General features: G+C 40.6%; 1 protein-coding gene across 3 annotated transcripts in view; it reads left to right on the top strand.

Annotated features, from left to right (window-relative positions):
* Nucleotides 1-16,215, top strand: part of JAK1 (Janus kinase 1) — a 56,064-nt gene that overhangs the window by 16,456 nt on the left and 23,393 nt on the right. The window contains exons 1-5 of one of the 3 annotated variants that reach the window (XM_053950609.1): nucleotides 4,900-5,522; nucleotides 7,157-7,233; nucleotides 7,991-8,189; nucleotides 9,300-9,423; nucleotides 15,874-16,024. In XM_053950609.1, coding sequence (XP_053806584.1) covers nucleotides 7,228-7,233; nucleotides 7,991-8,189; nucleotides 9,300-9,423; nucleotides 15,874-16,024 — 480 coding nt within the window. In that variant the 5' untranslated portion in view covers nucleotides 4,900-5,522; nucleotides 7,157-7,227. Of the gene's footprint in view, nucleotides 1-4,899; nucleotides 5,523-7,152; nucleotides 7,234-7,990; nucleotides 8,190-9,299; nucleotides 9,424-15,873; nucleotides 16,025-16,215 lie in introns of those variants that run through there. The other 2 variants (XM_053950610.1, XM_053950611.1) reach the window with 2 other exon arrangements.

Below are 16,215 nucleotides of genomic sequence, written 5' to 3' on the forward strand. Positions count from 1 at the left end.
AAAAGAAATTGCTGTGTGTGTTTTTCTCAACAGATGGGCAATAAATAACTGTATTTCCCACTTTCATTAAAAATGATGTCTCAGTGGCATTTGATTTTTCCTTGGGTTGTCCATTTTTTGCCATTAAGTGCTTGAGCTGCTCACTCTGCGCCCACTTTTCTAAACTGAAAACATTTTTTTCCATGCACATCAAACCAGTGCAGCCCAATAATTCTGCTTGGGAGTTTTTTTGGGTTGGAAAACTCCATATTGTCCACTTTCCATTGAGCCTGACGAGATCTTGAGCACCTTTGTGACCAAATACAGATGGGGGCTACCAGCATTAGAGCAGAATTTTAACTTTAGGAAAGAGGAGCAGAGACCACAGAGAGGGGTTTTGAAGATCTAATTTCTCTTGATGTCAGTAGTAAATCCCAAGTTTATTATGGATTTTCATGGGTTTCAACTCTATTATAGCAGGAATGTTTCTTGGTTAGAGGATATTTTTGTTGGTGGTTTGCTCTTAAAAGGTGAACAGAACTGGTGAAGGTTTGTTTGGGCCTCGATTTAAATTGTGATCTTTTCAGAGTGAACTTCAACAGTATCTTCTCACCACATTTAAAAAAGAAGAAAAAAAAAACACAACAAAAAAAAAAAAAAAAAAAAGAAAAAGGCAAACCATTAAAAAAGTCTTACCAAAGTGCAAAGCCACCAGAGGAAGCACATGACTGCCAGATCTGGGGGGGTTCAGGGGCTCTGCCCTTCTCACAGGAGATGTTGAGCACGTAGTCAGAACCTCTTTAGGGCCTTTGGAAGGGCCCTAAATGGCAACAGGTGTGTGATATTTATTTTGAGAGCAGGTTGAGCGTAAGAGGTGCCACTGTTTCAGTTTGTTCTTCCAAGGGAAAGCTGGGGTTGGTCCTTGCCCTCAGGAATTCCATGGGAGGAGCTGGGATGCCCTCCCAGCTTCTGGGCAGCTCAGCTCCAGTGCAGGACAGTGCTGTCCTAGAGGAATTTTGTTCCTCCTTTGTCCTAAAGCAGTTTTGTTCCTCTGCTCAAAAGGAATTTTGCTGCTGCAAACCCTCCCCTGTTGCTTGTCCCTTCTCTGAGGCCAGGTGACCTCCTGTGTGGTGGCAGGGGCAGCCATGAGATGATCTGTAAGGTCCCTTCCAACCCCAAATCTGTGTTTTTGTGGTGGGGGTGTTGTAGGGGGTGAGGAGTTTTGCTCGCAGTGTGCAGTTTAGTGCTGCCCAGCAAGGAGGAGCTGGGGAGAGCTGGGCCGAGAGTCTCCATTTCGTGCTCAGACACGAAAGTGAAAAAGGCCCGGAAGAACATCTGGAGCTGCTCTCCAGGAAGTGGCCGAGCAGGAGGGAAGTGACCCTGTGTGGTTTGTGAGCCGGGGTGGCCACGAGCCAGCAGGAGGGACCTCTGCAGCGGCCCTGTGCTCACCCAGTCCCGGCCCCTTTGCGTGTTTCACACGCTCAGAAAGCAAAGCCTGTGAGAAGTTCACCTGCTCGGGCTGGTGGGGCTTGGAGGAACTGCTTCCACCTCTCTGTTGGGGTGGGATGTGGAGAGCTGGGCATTACCACCGATTTCCTGGGTAAGTCAGCAACTCCTTTCATTGCTCCTCATTTGCAGAAAGGACACCTTGAGAGCATTTCTCACCAGTCTAGGCTTTGCTAGACCTCAGCTGCTTGCTTGTTTTGGTTTGTTTCTTACATGAGATCTGAGGCACCGGCAGAAATCTGGGTGCTGTCGTAAGAAATCTGTGCTTGCTTTTTCTTTAAAAACTGGTGAAATGTGGGATTCCCTTGTTGAGGAGCACCAGTGGGTCATGGAGGTTGTTTTGCAGCAGTGGGGTACAAACAGTTCCTTTGGAATTGTGGGAAATGGATTTGTAAAGAATTTTTAAAATTTAACAGAAGGTTTGTACACTTTTAGACATTTGTATATAAACACTGAGAGTTTTGCATCTCTTGTGTCTCACTATTCCTTGAGACTGATAATGGAATAAAATCTTCTAAAACACCTCTCAGTTGCCCCATCTCTGTAAAAACTAAGAAAACCAACATGGAATTATCGAAGGAAGTATCCCGTGGAACAGGTGCCAGGATGGCACATCTGGGACTTGGGGATCATCCCAAGAGTCAGTGAATTCTGTCAGTGGAGTCAGTGAATTCTGTTCAATGAATTGGGTGAGGTGGGATGGACTCTTAAAACCTGGCTTTTAGGAGAACTTGGAGCTCTGAGAGCCTGTAAATGCATGACGAGTCCCCAGAGGTTTCTTCATCCATCATTTCAGCACGGTGGGATCTCGGAGATTTTAAGGCTCAGGAGAACAGGATGAAGTGACCTCTCTTGCTCCTGCCTGGTTAGAGGAGAGGAATAACCCAGTTACAGACCTTCATGAAACTGCTTCCCCTCTTTCCTGGTGGCTTTTCCTGCTTGGGAAAGCTGCTCCAGCCCTGCCCTGGCCCTGTGTCCACACAGGGTCAGTTCACAGAATCACAGAATCCCTGGGTTGGAAGAGACCTTCAAGATCATGGAGTCCAGCCCAGCCCCAACACCTCAGCTAAACCCTGGCACCCAGTGCCACATCCAGGCTGTTTAAACACACCCAGGGGTGGGGACTGCACCACCTCCCCGGGCAGCCATTCCAGAACTTTATCACCTTTCTGGAAAAGCCTTTTCCTGATATCCAACCTGTATTTCCCTTGGCACAGCCTGAGCCTGTGTGCTCTGGCTCTGTCAGTGCTGCCTGGAGACAGAGCCCAAGCCCAGCTGAGCACAGGCACCTTTCAGGAGCTGTGGAGAGAGCTGAGGTCAGCCTGAGTCTCCTTTTCTCCAGGCTGAGCACCCCCAGCTCCCTCAGTGGTTCCTCACAGGGTTTGTGTTCCAGCCCCTCTCCAGCCTCGTTGTCCCTCTGGATGTGCTCCAGCGTCTCAATGTCCAGCTGTGTGATGGTGTTGGCCTGCTCTGGCCTCCCATTCAGCAGAGACAGCTCCTGTTGGGGTGGGTTTTCCTCCATTCCCCGTTCTTTTCCATTCTTCCCATTCCGTGGATCTGTACCATGACTGCAGCGTGTTCTCCTCTCCTGGAGGAGGCAGAGCCATTCCCTGGATCCAGCTCTTCCTGAGCGTGTGCTGCACTGGGGCTCTGGAGCTGCTGCAGTGTGTGAGCAGAGCTGCTGTGCGTGACCCCTCCTCGCTCCCAGTGCCTCATTCCCTTTAAATTCCCTCCCATGGGAGTTGTAACTTTTATCCGGAGCGCTGCCACATCCTGCTGCACATCCCTCAGGAACACTGAGCTCTGCACAACCCTTGACACTTTCTCCTGTGAAAAACCCCGAGGTGTTTGCCAGGATGGTTTCCCTGGAAGCTTTTGCACAGGTCTGAAATGCCCCTCAGGAAACGCCTGGAATCAGCGCCGTGCCAGCGGGAAGAGGCCGCGCTTCCCGGAGCTCTGCCCCGCTGCTGGGAAGGTGGCGTGGCTCTTCTCCAGAGAATTCCCATCCCATCTTCCATCCCCAAACTGCCTCGGGCATGGGGATCAGAGAGGAGAACATCAAGGAAGGAAAAGGATCATTAATGCCATGTCCCGGGCAGGAATAAAAACAAATTGTCCGTGTAAATCACTTTAAAACTGGAATGCCCCTTCAGCCCCATGAGCATCAGTCTGGACAATAAAGCTGTTTTTTAGATAGTTGTGAGGAAAAACTTACTAAAATTAAATTAATTCTGTAATTAAAACTTAATTAGAGAAAAATCAGGTTGTTGTTGGGAGGTTTCCGTGATGGCTTCTTGAGGCTTTCTTTGCCTCCAAGGAAATTGATCCTGGTTTAGCAGAGATGTGCTTGGGGTTGGCTATAAAGGATAGAATAATTGGTTGTAAACCTCAAGAATTGTATCGTTTAAAGATATTATACCAGAAATTGGGGATGAAAGAGAATTAAGCACACATTTATAAGCTATAAAAACTTAGCTGAAGATGCCCCTGCTCGTTGCAGACTGGTTGTGACCTTTAAAGGTCACTTCCAACCCAAACCAGACTGTGAAAAATTGGTCATTATAGCAGCCCAGTCTGTATCCAAAGGAAAATCAGGCTGGAAAGAGCAGGTAATACAGAAAAAAAAAAAAAAGGTGATTTTGTGTTTGTGTGCTTTTCAGAGCTGGAGAGCTAAAAATGGAAATATTTAATTGCTGTTAATATTAGCGTGCCGCTAACGAAGCTGGCTGGTTTTCAGTTCTTGAGAACTTTGCTGCACATCGACCACTTTTGGTGAAAATTCCCATTCTGTGCCCTCCTGGCCCTGTTTTAAAACACAATTTTACAGCGTGGATCGGTCATATCACAGCATGGATTGCACAGAAAATCCCAAGGGGAATTATTCGGTCTGGTTTGGGGTAAACAGCGTGTGATGTGATCACTCTGAATAAAAGCATAGAATAAACACAATAACAAATAATTAAAACAAATAAAATATACGTTTGGTGAGAGAATCCTGTGGAAAACAAATAGCATGTGCTCATATATCTAAATTTTCATTCTCTAAGAGGTTAGGAAACCTGAAACCAGATTGGCTGAGAGGGCAGAAAAGAGGAAGAACTTGCAAACGGTGCTCCAAAGTGAGTTTTGGGTTGGTCAGATTGTAGCTGGGATTTTCCTGTATTCATGTTTTAGGGACTTTTGCCCCTGCAATGGACGTTCCCTCTTTGCATTTGGCTTCCAGGATCCTGGTTTATGGTGAAGTGTGGGCTTGGTGGAGCAGCATCCTTCTGGCTCAAGGAAAATATGCACAGTGTGTCAAAAATATTTAATTTCTGCATCTGCCTTTTCTTAGTTTTTGAGGCATGCACGAGTCTAAAGGGGTTGTTTAACAAATACTGTTGTACATCTGTTTTTTTCCTTAAAAATGCTGGAGCTGCTGGGCTACAGCAAATGTAGCAAATCATAGTCAGGAACTTGAGTTTTTACCAAATATTATTCTCTCCCAAATATCCTAATAGTTTAATGGCCAAACTGATTTGCAACCCACCTTTAGACTTCCCTCTCCCTATTTCATAATTCTTTGTGATACCAGAAGTTTTTGAGGGCTCTGTCTGTGTGTGAGGAAAATAATTCCTCACCTGGCTTCCCTTGGCCAACCATGGGTGGGTCAGGATTTTAAATAAGCAGGAAAAGCCTTTGCCTGGGGGAGTGGGATCTCAAGAAAGGCCGTCCTGCATTCCCAAAAATATTTTGGAGGGTGCATCACAAAGAGCTGCTTCCACTGGGAGAAGGAGAAATGAAGTGAAATGAAAATATGCCTGAAAAAAAAGCAAATGCAGCAGGGACTGAGCACATCCCTTGGAGTAGAGAAGAGGCCAAAAAAAAAAGACACAAAGAACAATTTGTGAAGCTCTGAGACAGTGGCAAAGGATAAAAATCACTTTTCAGAGAGGAAGCATTTGCCTGTGTAGGTGTGGAGAAGGATGCTCAGACAGAGCAGGAATTTGTCTGGCTGGAAGGAGCCTTTCTGGAAGATGAAAATGCATTTTTAAAAGGTGAATCCCTGACAGCGAGCGGGGAAATGTCTGGGAAAGCCATTAGGAAATAATAAATCAGGGATTGGATGCCGGGTTGTTCGGTTCAAACCCAGAAGGTTTTGTAAATGCAGCAGCACTTAAAGGTTTTTAGGATTCTGGGAATTGCTGTGACTAAAACCAAGAGTAGGAGCTTTTAACCAAAGCAAAGCAGCTCTGCTGAAAAACAAGAAGTTGGATTTATGAAGCTGTAAAAGGCAGTGGTTTTCTATTCCCCCTCACATTTTAAAACATCTGGACAATCTTTTTAACATTAGGCCCACACAGACATTGCAATGTACTGAGCTTCAGTTATATGTGATTTAAAAGAGGGTTTTAATGAGATTCAAGTTAATAAATTTCACCTTTTACAATTCAGTTTTATGGTGCTGTGCAGAAATAATATTAATATAATATTAATATATTATTTATAAATTATATTTATTACAGAAATAATATTAATACCGTATTAATTATATGAATAATTTTCACCATTTGCATTTCAGTTTTATGGTGCTGTGCAGAAAGAATTCCTGGCTTAGTCTGCATAGGCCAAAAATCACACTCTCAATTACTTCTTCCCCATATTATTGCCAAGGGAACGTGTCTGGAACCTCAAATTCAGCATTCAAGTGGCAGGGATGGCAGAAAAAATGCAATTTAATTGGGAATGTGTGCCAGGCTCTTCAATATTATTTTTTTTCTGGGATAGGATCAGGTTTGCTGGGCTCTTCCCAAGCACCAGGGAGGCTGTGTGGCTCTGTCTGACAATATTTGCTGAAGTCTGCTAGGTCAGATCAACTTCACACAGGTGAAGCAAAACCAATAAACACACATTTGTTTTAAACACGTTTTGGCAGGGATGGGGAGGAGGGAAAAAGGGGGGATGGAGGCTGGAAGTGGAGGAATTTTCAGGCTCAGATGAGTGATGGGTGAGGGTTCCCAAACCAGCAGCAGTGTCAGGTGGAGTTTGGACACATTTGAAATGATAATCTGGGAGGGGAAGGAAAAACAGAGAGCAGGGAAGAACTGGAATTAATATCTAATAAAAATGTGAGCAATGAAGGCATGGAGGAGATGAAGCCCAGAGGAAAATGTCCCTGTGGTGTCACAGCTGAGGCTTGTGATGAGAACAGTTCCAAACTGAAAACAGGGGGAAATCCAGGGAATAACCAAGGTTTTCCTGGTTTTTTTGGCTGCATCTCAGGCAGTGCCCCCAAAGTGTCAGAAGGGATCAGTGGATGTGCCCAAACTCCTGGGTGGTTCCTGGGACTGGCTTTGGCTGAGGCCATGGCTCAGTTGTTTTTTAAAATTATTGTTATTATTACTATTACTATTACTATTACTATTACTATTACTATTACTATTACTATTACTATTATTATTACTATTATTATTACTATTATTATTATACATTATTATATATATTTAATACTACTACTACTACTACTACTACTACTACTACTACTACTAATAATAATAATAATAATAATACTAATAATCTCTGTTCCCTGGGACTGCAGGTGAAATTTTATCAGCCTGACCATTTCATTTGTGCCTCAAGCTGTACAAAGCCATTCCTGATAATGCTTATTTTTCCTTTTTTTTTCAGTCAGTCAGAGTGAAGCTTCTCCTGGGGAGAGTGAAGACCCATTTCAGTTGTGTAGAGGATCCCACAGGCACATAAATGCAGGTGTGTTGGTTTTGGGGGTTTATTTTTTTTTTTTTGGTGGGAGGATTAATTTCCTAAACTATAAAATTGGTGGTTTGGGCTTTTTAAAGCTTAGAAAAACATGGAGCAAAGAATCCAAATAACTCAAATTACTTTTAGCTCTTTCTGTTTAAGCACTGGGTATAAAATGAGATTTTATTTTGAGTGAGAGCTGCCCTGTTGTGCATCCTTGGCAATCTAAAAGCTCTTGCATTAAACCTACTCATTTTCCTCCTGGAGAGACAGAGAAGTAGTAATAAAAAATAAATGCCAATAAATCCTATAAAATACATCATGACTCATAAACCATCAGCAGTTTCAAACACAAAGGGTGAGAGAGGAGAAAACAATGAGAGATATTTTGCTGTTAAGGGGCTGTAAAAATAGAAGCTGACTTTTTAAAAAAGGAAATATCAGATGAGAGCTGTTTAAATCACTCAGGCTCAAGTGTTGTTTTCCAGCCAACGAGGTGCTGAAGGATGTGAAAGTTATTTCTGCTTTGAGAAGAGAAACCTTGCAGAAAAGCTGTGGCACCACCAGAAGAGAAGGGAATGATTTGGAGCAGAGTTCCCAGAACCAGAATAATTTCTTTTTTTCCCCCTTTCACCTCGTTGATTTTGAATAAATCCCCACCTGAGGGTTTGGAGGATTGTGGTGCCCAGCCAGCGGGGATGGATTTGTGTCCTGATAATTCCAGCTCCCCTCACGTTTCCCTTTGCTCTCTTCCCTGCATTCCCAGTATCTCAACGTAAAAGAAGATTGCAAAGCCATGGCTTTCTGTGCAAAAATGAGGAGCACCAGGAAAAATGAGCTCAACCTGGAAGCTCAACACCAGGGGCTGGAAATCCTCTTCTACCTGCAGGACAAAGCCCCCATCTGTTACTCCAGCGGCGAGTTCACCTCGGAGGAGCTGTGCATTGAGGCTGCCCAGAGGTGTTGTGAGTATTGGGATTTATTTCAGCTCTCAGGGGCTGGCAGCAGCCAAAGGGAGGCATCCTCTGTGTGTCAGCCAGAGGAAGAGCCTCCCTATCCCAGTAAATCCCCACAAAGCTGCTTGGAGCTCGTGTGCATCCCTCACGTGTCAGGGGCTCTGCTGTGCTCTTCCCTCTGGGCTGGGGCTCAGCAAAGCTCCTGGAATTCCACAGAAAAAGTGGATTTCATCTCTGTTTGATCTCACAGCCCACTGGGCTTTTGTGTTTACAGTTCTGAGGTTCTTTCCCCATGGAACACCAAACCTTGTCCAGCTGCTGTGGGGTGAGAACGGGGGAACTGGGCAGGAATTTTCCTGCAGCTCTCAAATGTTTTCTTTGCCCACATCCCCCTGGATTCTTGTAATCCCCTTCAGCTCATTTGCCTAATTGCTCCTCTTCCATGGGAATGGGTGAAATTATGGACAAACCTCACCAAATGAGTGCTGATGTTGGTTTTTTAAGAGATTTAAGCACAGTGAGGGGTATTTAACAGCCACCTATTTATGTTGGTGTGCAGGAGCTGCTCTTTGGGGGCTGGTGCAGCTGCTCCCAGAGCTGGCACAAGGAATTCCAGCAGCTCTGGGATGGAGTAAATGCAAAGTTAAAGCAGATCAGTCCATTGGTGTCAAAGTATATTCTTAGCTGGAACAGACCAAAGCTTTTTCTGGGTTCTTTCTCTGTGGACCAACCAAAGCTTTCTGCTTGTTCGCCAAAACCTCCTTTCACCTCTGGGGGTTGAATTTATTAATAAAATAAAGGTTTGGTAAAACTCCCTTTTCTGTAACCTGGACAAGGTGAAGCTTTTAAATCATTTCCTTGAAGCTCAGACCTTGGGCAAAATCAGGATTTGAGGATCACTTTAACCCCAGAAATATCTGTTCAATCCACCCCAAACCCCATGGGTTGAACCAAGGTGACAGCTCCACCTCAACCTTTCCTCCCTAATATTTGTTTCGAGCTAATCCCCCAGTATCAGTTTCTTTTCATGATCCAATATTTGCTTTATGCTTTTGTGTTTTGGGGTGTGGATGTGCACTGGGGCTTTGTGATTCATCCATTTGTGTGTTTTTGTGCCAGCTGTGTCCCCTCTGTGCCACAACCTCTTTGCTCTGTATGATGAGAACAAAAAGCTCTGGTATGCACCAAACCAGGTCTTCAAGGTGGAGGAAAAATCATCCTTCAGGCTCCATTATCGCATGAGGTAAGAGAAAACACCTGAAAAAAAAAAGAGATTTATTTATTCCTGAGCTCCCTGAAGAAGCAGGGAAGCAAAACCAAAAGCAGCAACTTGGTTTGCACAGCTTAGAGGAGAGATGAGCAGCAGGAGCTTCAAATATCTCCTGATTTCTTTATATCTTTGGGGTTTAGCCTTGAGAAAAAAAAGTTGAAAAAGTATGAGAAGTTGTTTTCACAAAGCTGGGAGTGAACAAGGTCAAAGTTAATTGGAAAATTGGCTCCAAACCACTGGGTTTTGTGTCAGTGCTTTTATGGATGAATTTCCATTTGAAGTGTTCCAGTTCCCACTGAAATCAGTGGGAATTTTACTCCTAAAAGGAAAAGGCAGCAGGCTGTTGCTTTTGGAATTCTCCAGGACTGCCAGGGGTCTGTGGGAAAATGTGAAAAAATCCAACCAGGAGCCAGGATATTCCCAGGATCTGGGGCTCAGACGTAGCCCCAGGTGGCCTCCTGGAAGTCCAGCACATGGATCTGGGGCTGGGACAGTGCCCCAGCCTCATCCAGGGGGAGTTTGATCCTTTTAGGATTTGGTAGAAATCTCATTCTGCACCACTTCTGATTTGTCTTCTTGTTCTTCTTCTTCTGATTCTTCTTTTGATTCTGATTCTTCTTCTTCTGATTCTTCTTCTGATTCTTCTTCTGATTATTCTTGTTCTTCTGATTCTTGTTCTTCTGATTCTTGTTCTTGTTCTTCTGATTCTTCTTGTTCTTCTCATTCTTCTTGTTCTTCTCATTCTTCTTCTGATTCTTCTTCTGCTTCTTCTACTTCTGATTCTTCTTCTATTTCTTCTTCTGATTCTTCTTCTTCTGACTCTTCTTCTTCTTCTGATTCTTCTTCTGATTCTTCTTCATCTTCTTCTGATTCTTCTTCTGATTCTTCTTCTATTTCTTATTCTTCTGATTCTTCTTCTTCTTCCAATTCTTCTTCTGATTCTTCTTCTGATTCTTCTTCTTCTGAGTCTTCTTCTTCTTGTTCTTCTCATTCTTCTTCTACTTCTGATTCTTCTGATTCTTCCTCTTCTATTTCTTCTTCTGATTCTTCTTCTTGTTCTTCTGATTCTTCTTCTTCTATTTCTTATTCTTCTTCTTCTGATTCTTCTTCTTCTTCTGATTCTTCTTGTTCTTCCAATTCTTCTTCTTCTATTTCTACTTCTGATTCTTCTTCTATTTCTTATTCTTCTTCTTCTGATTCTTCTGATTCTCCTCCTCTTCCTCTTCCTCTTCCTCTTATTATGACTTTCCTAGCAGCACTGTGAGCTTTAAATGCTCAGTATAGGAGAGAAATGTATGAGATAAACTTGGCTTGCAGGAATAATGAATGCAGGAACTTTAGGAAGTGCACAGGTCTCTTGGTTCTTCAAGGGCCAGCTGTAAGAAAATAACCTTGTAAATAATATTCCCACACTCTGGGCTGCAGGGAACTGCGAGGAGAGGGCTCTGCAATGTGATTTTTGAGCTGGAATTGTTATTGTTGGGTGAACTGCTGCAAGGAGCAATGACTGACCTTTGCTTTTCAAGTTATGGTAATTCCTATTTCTGGAGGAGGAGGAGGATGTTGGGGTATTTCCCTTTTTTCTTTAGTGTTATTCATGCCTTAATCCTGGCACATCTCAGCTGTGAGCAGGCTGGGCAGACAAACACCACAAAACACCAGAACTGAGGGACTCTGAAAGGTTTTTACAGAGCTCAGGGTGCCCCGAGACCAGGCACAGAAACAAAACCCGGAATAATAAAAATTCCTGCTGTCGTGGGAATTCCCCCTGAGCCTCAAATTCTGTTTTTCTCAGTAACAGAAGGTGATATTTAAAGTGTAGTTGTGAGGATTTCATCCTCTTAATTATTAAGAACATCTAATTAATTAACTACTTTTAAATTTAATTAATTTTTTAATAATTAACTTTTCAATTCCATTAATTAATTAAGAAATTTGAGTCTTAAAAACCAGATTTTGCTGTGTTTGGTGTTTGTGTTTCTGCTCTGGGTGAATGATGGGAGGCACCTTCCTTAAAATTCCCTGAACAGCTCCCTGTTAAAAATAATTTTTGCCTGTTCATAACCCAACAAGGCGATTTAAGATAATTAACGACTCCAATTCTTTTGTTGTTTCCTGAAAATAATCATGAACACAATTAATTTATGCTGAGCTTTATTTTCTGTATTTTTTTTTTCTGTTGTACCATTTCGTAGAATGAAGCAGTTGGAAGAGCCACTGCTTTCCATCATTAAAAAAAAAATTAATTTAAAAAAAATTAGTTTTTTAAAATTTTTAATAGAGCAGTGGGTTAACTGTACGTGATCATTCAGAAATGAATTTTTTAAATATTAAATTTTTTAATTTTAAAAAAATTACTTTTTAAAAATTTTTAATAGAGCAGTGGATTAACTGTACGTGATCATTCAGAAATGAATTTTTTAAATATTAAAACTTTTTAATTAAAAAAAATTAGGTTTTTTATTTTTAATTTTTAATAGAGCAGTGGATTAACTGTACGTGATCATTCAGAAAAGAATTCTTAAAGAAAATATTTTTCAAAATTAAATTTTTTATTTCTTTTTAATAGAGCAGTGGATTAACTGTACGTGATCATTCAGAAATATATTTTTAAAATCCTTTTAAATTTAAAAAAAATTTAAATGTTGAATTTTTTTGTAGGATTTTTTGGATCTCTGCAGTGTTTTTGTAGGACTTTGTTGGTTTGAGTAGTATTTCTGTAGGATTTTTTTGATCTCTGTAGTATTTTTATAGGGTTTTTTGGATCTCTGCAGCATTTTTGTAGGATTTTGTTGGTTTGAGTAGTATTTTTGTAGGATTTTGTGAATCTCTGTAGTATTTCTGTGGCATTTTGTGGATTTCTGCAGTATTTTTCTAATATTTTGTGGATTTCTGCAGCATTTTGTGAATCTGTAGCATTTTTGTAACATTTTGTGGATTTCTATAGCATTTTGTGCATTTCTGTAGTATTTTTGTAGCATTTTGTGGATCTTTGTAGTATTTTTTGAGTATTTTGTGCATTTGTGTAGCAGTTCTGTAGTATTTGTGTAGTTCTTTGTGGATTTCTGTAGTAGTTTTGGAGTATTTGTGTAGTATTTGTGTAGTATTCTGTGGTTTTCTGCAGCATTTTTGTAATATTTTGTGGATTTCTATAGCATTTTGTGCATTTTTGTAGCATTTTTGTGGCATTTTGTGGATCTGTGGAGCATTTTTGTAGTATTTGGTGGATTTGTGTAGTATTTGTGTAGTATTTGTGTAATACTTTGTGGATTTCTGTAGTATTTTTGTAGCATTTTGTGGATTCCTGCAGCATTTTTGCATTATTTGGTGGATTTTTGTAACATTTTTGTAATATTTTGTGGATTTTTGTAGCATTTTGTGGATTTCTGCAGCATTTTTGTAGCATTTTGTGGATCTTTGTAGTATTTTTGTAGTATTTTGTGGATCTGTGGAGTATTTTTGTAATATTTGCTGGATTTTTGTAACATTTTTGTAATATTTTGTGGATTTATATAGTATTTTTGTAGCACTCTGTGGATCTTTGTAGTATTTTTGCAGTATTTTGTGGATTTTTTGTAACACTTGTAATATTTTGTGGATTTCTATAGCATTTTGTAGTATTTTGTGGATTTCTGCAGCATTTTGGTAGCATTTTGTGGATCTTTGTAGTATTTTTGTAGTATTTTGTGGATCTGTGGAGTATTTTTGTAGTATTTGATGGATTTTTGTAACATTTTTCTAATATTTTGTGGATTTCGATAGCATTTTGTACTATTTTGTGGATTTCTGCAGCATTTTTGTAGCATTTTGTGGATCTTTGTAGTATTTCTGTAGCATTTTGTGGATTTCTGCAGTATTCTTGCAGCACTTTGTGGATTTTTGTAACATTTTTGTAATATTTTGTGGATTTTGATAGCATTTTTGTAATATTTTGTGGATTTCTGCAGCATTTTGTAGTATTTTGTGGATTTCTGCAGTATTTTGTAGTATTTTGTGGATTTCTGCAGTATTTTGTAGTATTTTGTGGATTTCTGCAGCATTTTCACAGCATTCTGTGAATCTCTGTAGTATTTTCGGAGTATTTTGTGGATCTTTGTAGTATTTTTGTAGGATTTTATGGATTTCTGCAGCATTTTTGCAGTATTTTGTGGATCTTTGTAACATTTTTGTAATATTTTGTGGATTTTGATAGCATTTTTGTAGTATTTTGTGTGCTTGTGTTTTTTAGTAAAGAAAGTTTGAAATTTTAAATACCTGGAGTTTTACCATCTCCCCCTCTTGTTTGAATTATGAATAGTGTATTGATGACATTGTTAATTATTTGTTGGGTAGATATTTGATTGAATTTTCTATTTTATCAAAGTTATTATTTAATAATTTTTTATAATACTGATTTTTATACTTATAAAGGAACTTCAAGTTTATAATTTTTTATAAAATTATATAAATTTTATACAAATATATACAGGTGGGTGAAATACAAGGGTTGGAATTTTTGTGTAATTTATATTTCTGTGGTTTTTTTTTATTTGTGGAGTGGTTAGTGGTTTTTTTTGTACTTGATAGAGTTTTATATTTTTTTACTGAAATGTACTTAGATTTTGTATTTGTTAAAATACAAGTAAACTTATGTTTTTGTAGGGATGGGAGGATTTTGAAAAAAATTTTGGCAGTGAAGAATGGGTTTTGGTAATAAAATATTATATAATATCACAATAAATAACATAACATATGACAAACTATTATATAATAGCATAATAAAGAGTACAATATGTAATATAATGTAATAGAATGCAATATAATGTAATGCAATATAATATAATGTAATGTGATATAATGTCATGTAATGACAGAATATTTAATATTAATATATAATATAATACAAATAATGTAATATATAATATAATATAATATAATATAATATAATATAATATAATATAATATAATATAATATAATATATAATGTGATGTAATATAATGTAATGTAATGTAATATAATATAATGTAATGTAATGTAATATAATATAATATAATATAATATAATATAATATATATAATATAATATAATATATATAATATAATATAATATAATATAATATAATATAATATAATATAATATAATATAATATAATATAATTTTGTAGGATTGTCTAGAGCTATGTAAGGGAATGATGAGCAATGGTGGAAGATGCTCTGAGGGGGAGCTCAGGGCACAATTCCCTCCCCAGCTCACCTGGGAACGGGGAAATTGCTGTTCCTGTTCCAGATGTGGAAGGGAAATACCCAGAATGACTCCCAGGAATCCAGGGACTTTCCAAGGAAAAGATTCTCCTGCACTCACTCGTCCCTCAGGCTATGGGGCTCCCGTTGTTTTTGTGGCTCCTCAGCGGTGTGTTAATGAGAGCAGTTAATTAGGAAAAGGAGCCAAGTCTCCTCTCAGTCCCAAACAATACACAGAACCTGGCCCCTGATTGTTTTCAGGAAATAACAGAAGAATTGGAGTTGTTAATTCCGACTCCTCTTCTGCAGGAGAACAGGGAAGCAAAGTCATTTCCTCTGGATTTCAGAAGGATTTGCTTTGCTCTGCTCTCCAGGCCTCAGCCCAAGGAGTTCCTGAGTATCCTCTGGTTCTCGTCAGGAGTTTTTGGCACAGTTTTGGGCTGGAGTTCCCGCCTAAGAAGAGCTCAACTCAAAATATTAACTTTGTTTTGCTGAGGATCCTGACTCTGCAATGAGGCTGAGCCACTCCGCCCTTGGCCACTGCAGATTTGGGGCTTTATAAATGTCAATCCCAAACTGGTTTGGACTGGGAGGGACCTTAAATCCCATCCCATCCCATCCCATCCCATCCCAGGGACACCTCCCACTGTCCCAGGCTGCTCCAGCCTGGCCTTGGGCACTGCCAGGGATCCAGGGGCAGCCACAGCTGCTCTGGGAATTCTATTCCAGGGCCTGCCCACCCTCCCAGCCAGGAATTCCTTCCCAAAATCCACCTAAATCTTCCCACTTCCAGCTTCCAGCCATTCCCTGTGTCCTGTCCCTCCCTGCCTTGTCCCCAGTCCCTCTGCAGCTCTCCTGGAGCCCCTTCAGGCCCTGCCAGGGGCTCTGAGCTCTCCCTGGATCCTTCTCCTCTCCAGGTGAACATTCTCAAATCTGTCTTTCCTCACAGGAGAGGTGCTCCATCTCTCTAACAAAAATAACCCCTAATAATAGATAATAATTATATTACATAATAATTTCCCCCCAGTTCCTCAGGCCAGGACTGTGCTGGAATGTTGGCCCACTTTACCTTCAGGCAGAATTCTGACCGATTCTTCCTTTGAACTGCTTTGCTTTCCAAAACCCAAATTATCTTGTGGGAATGGAGGCTTTTCCCAAGGGAGGTTTTTCAAGGTTCTGCCTTTTTTTTTTTTTTTTTGGCAGATACTATTTCACCAACTGGCACGGGACCAGCGAGAGCGAGCCCTCGGTGTGGAGGCACTGCCCCAGGAGGGCCAAGGCCTATGACAAGAAGCTGGCCCCAGAGGGGACCCCCATCCTGGATGCTGATTCCCTGGAATACATCTTCGCCCAGGTTGGAGCTGTCTCTGAGGCTGTATTCCCATAAAAACTGCTTTTAAAAAAAACCCCTCTTTTTAAGCTCCTAAAATGCACATTTTGTATCCTGTTAGTAGGGGAAAGGGTTTTCTTTTTGCTGCTGCCTGGTGGAGAGGAGAGAATTTGCTGCATGAAGGAGGTGTAAAGAAACTCTCCCAAAAAAGGGCT

The sequence above is a fragment of the Vidua chalybeata genome, chromosome 9 (genome assembly GCF_026979565.1).
Source record: "Vidua chalybeata isolate OUT-0048 chromosome 9, bVidCha1 merged haplotype, whole genome shotgun sequence".
Taxonomy (NCBI): Eukaryota; Metazoa; Chordata; class Aves; order Passeriformes; family Viduidae; genus Vidua; species Vidua chalybeata.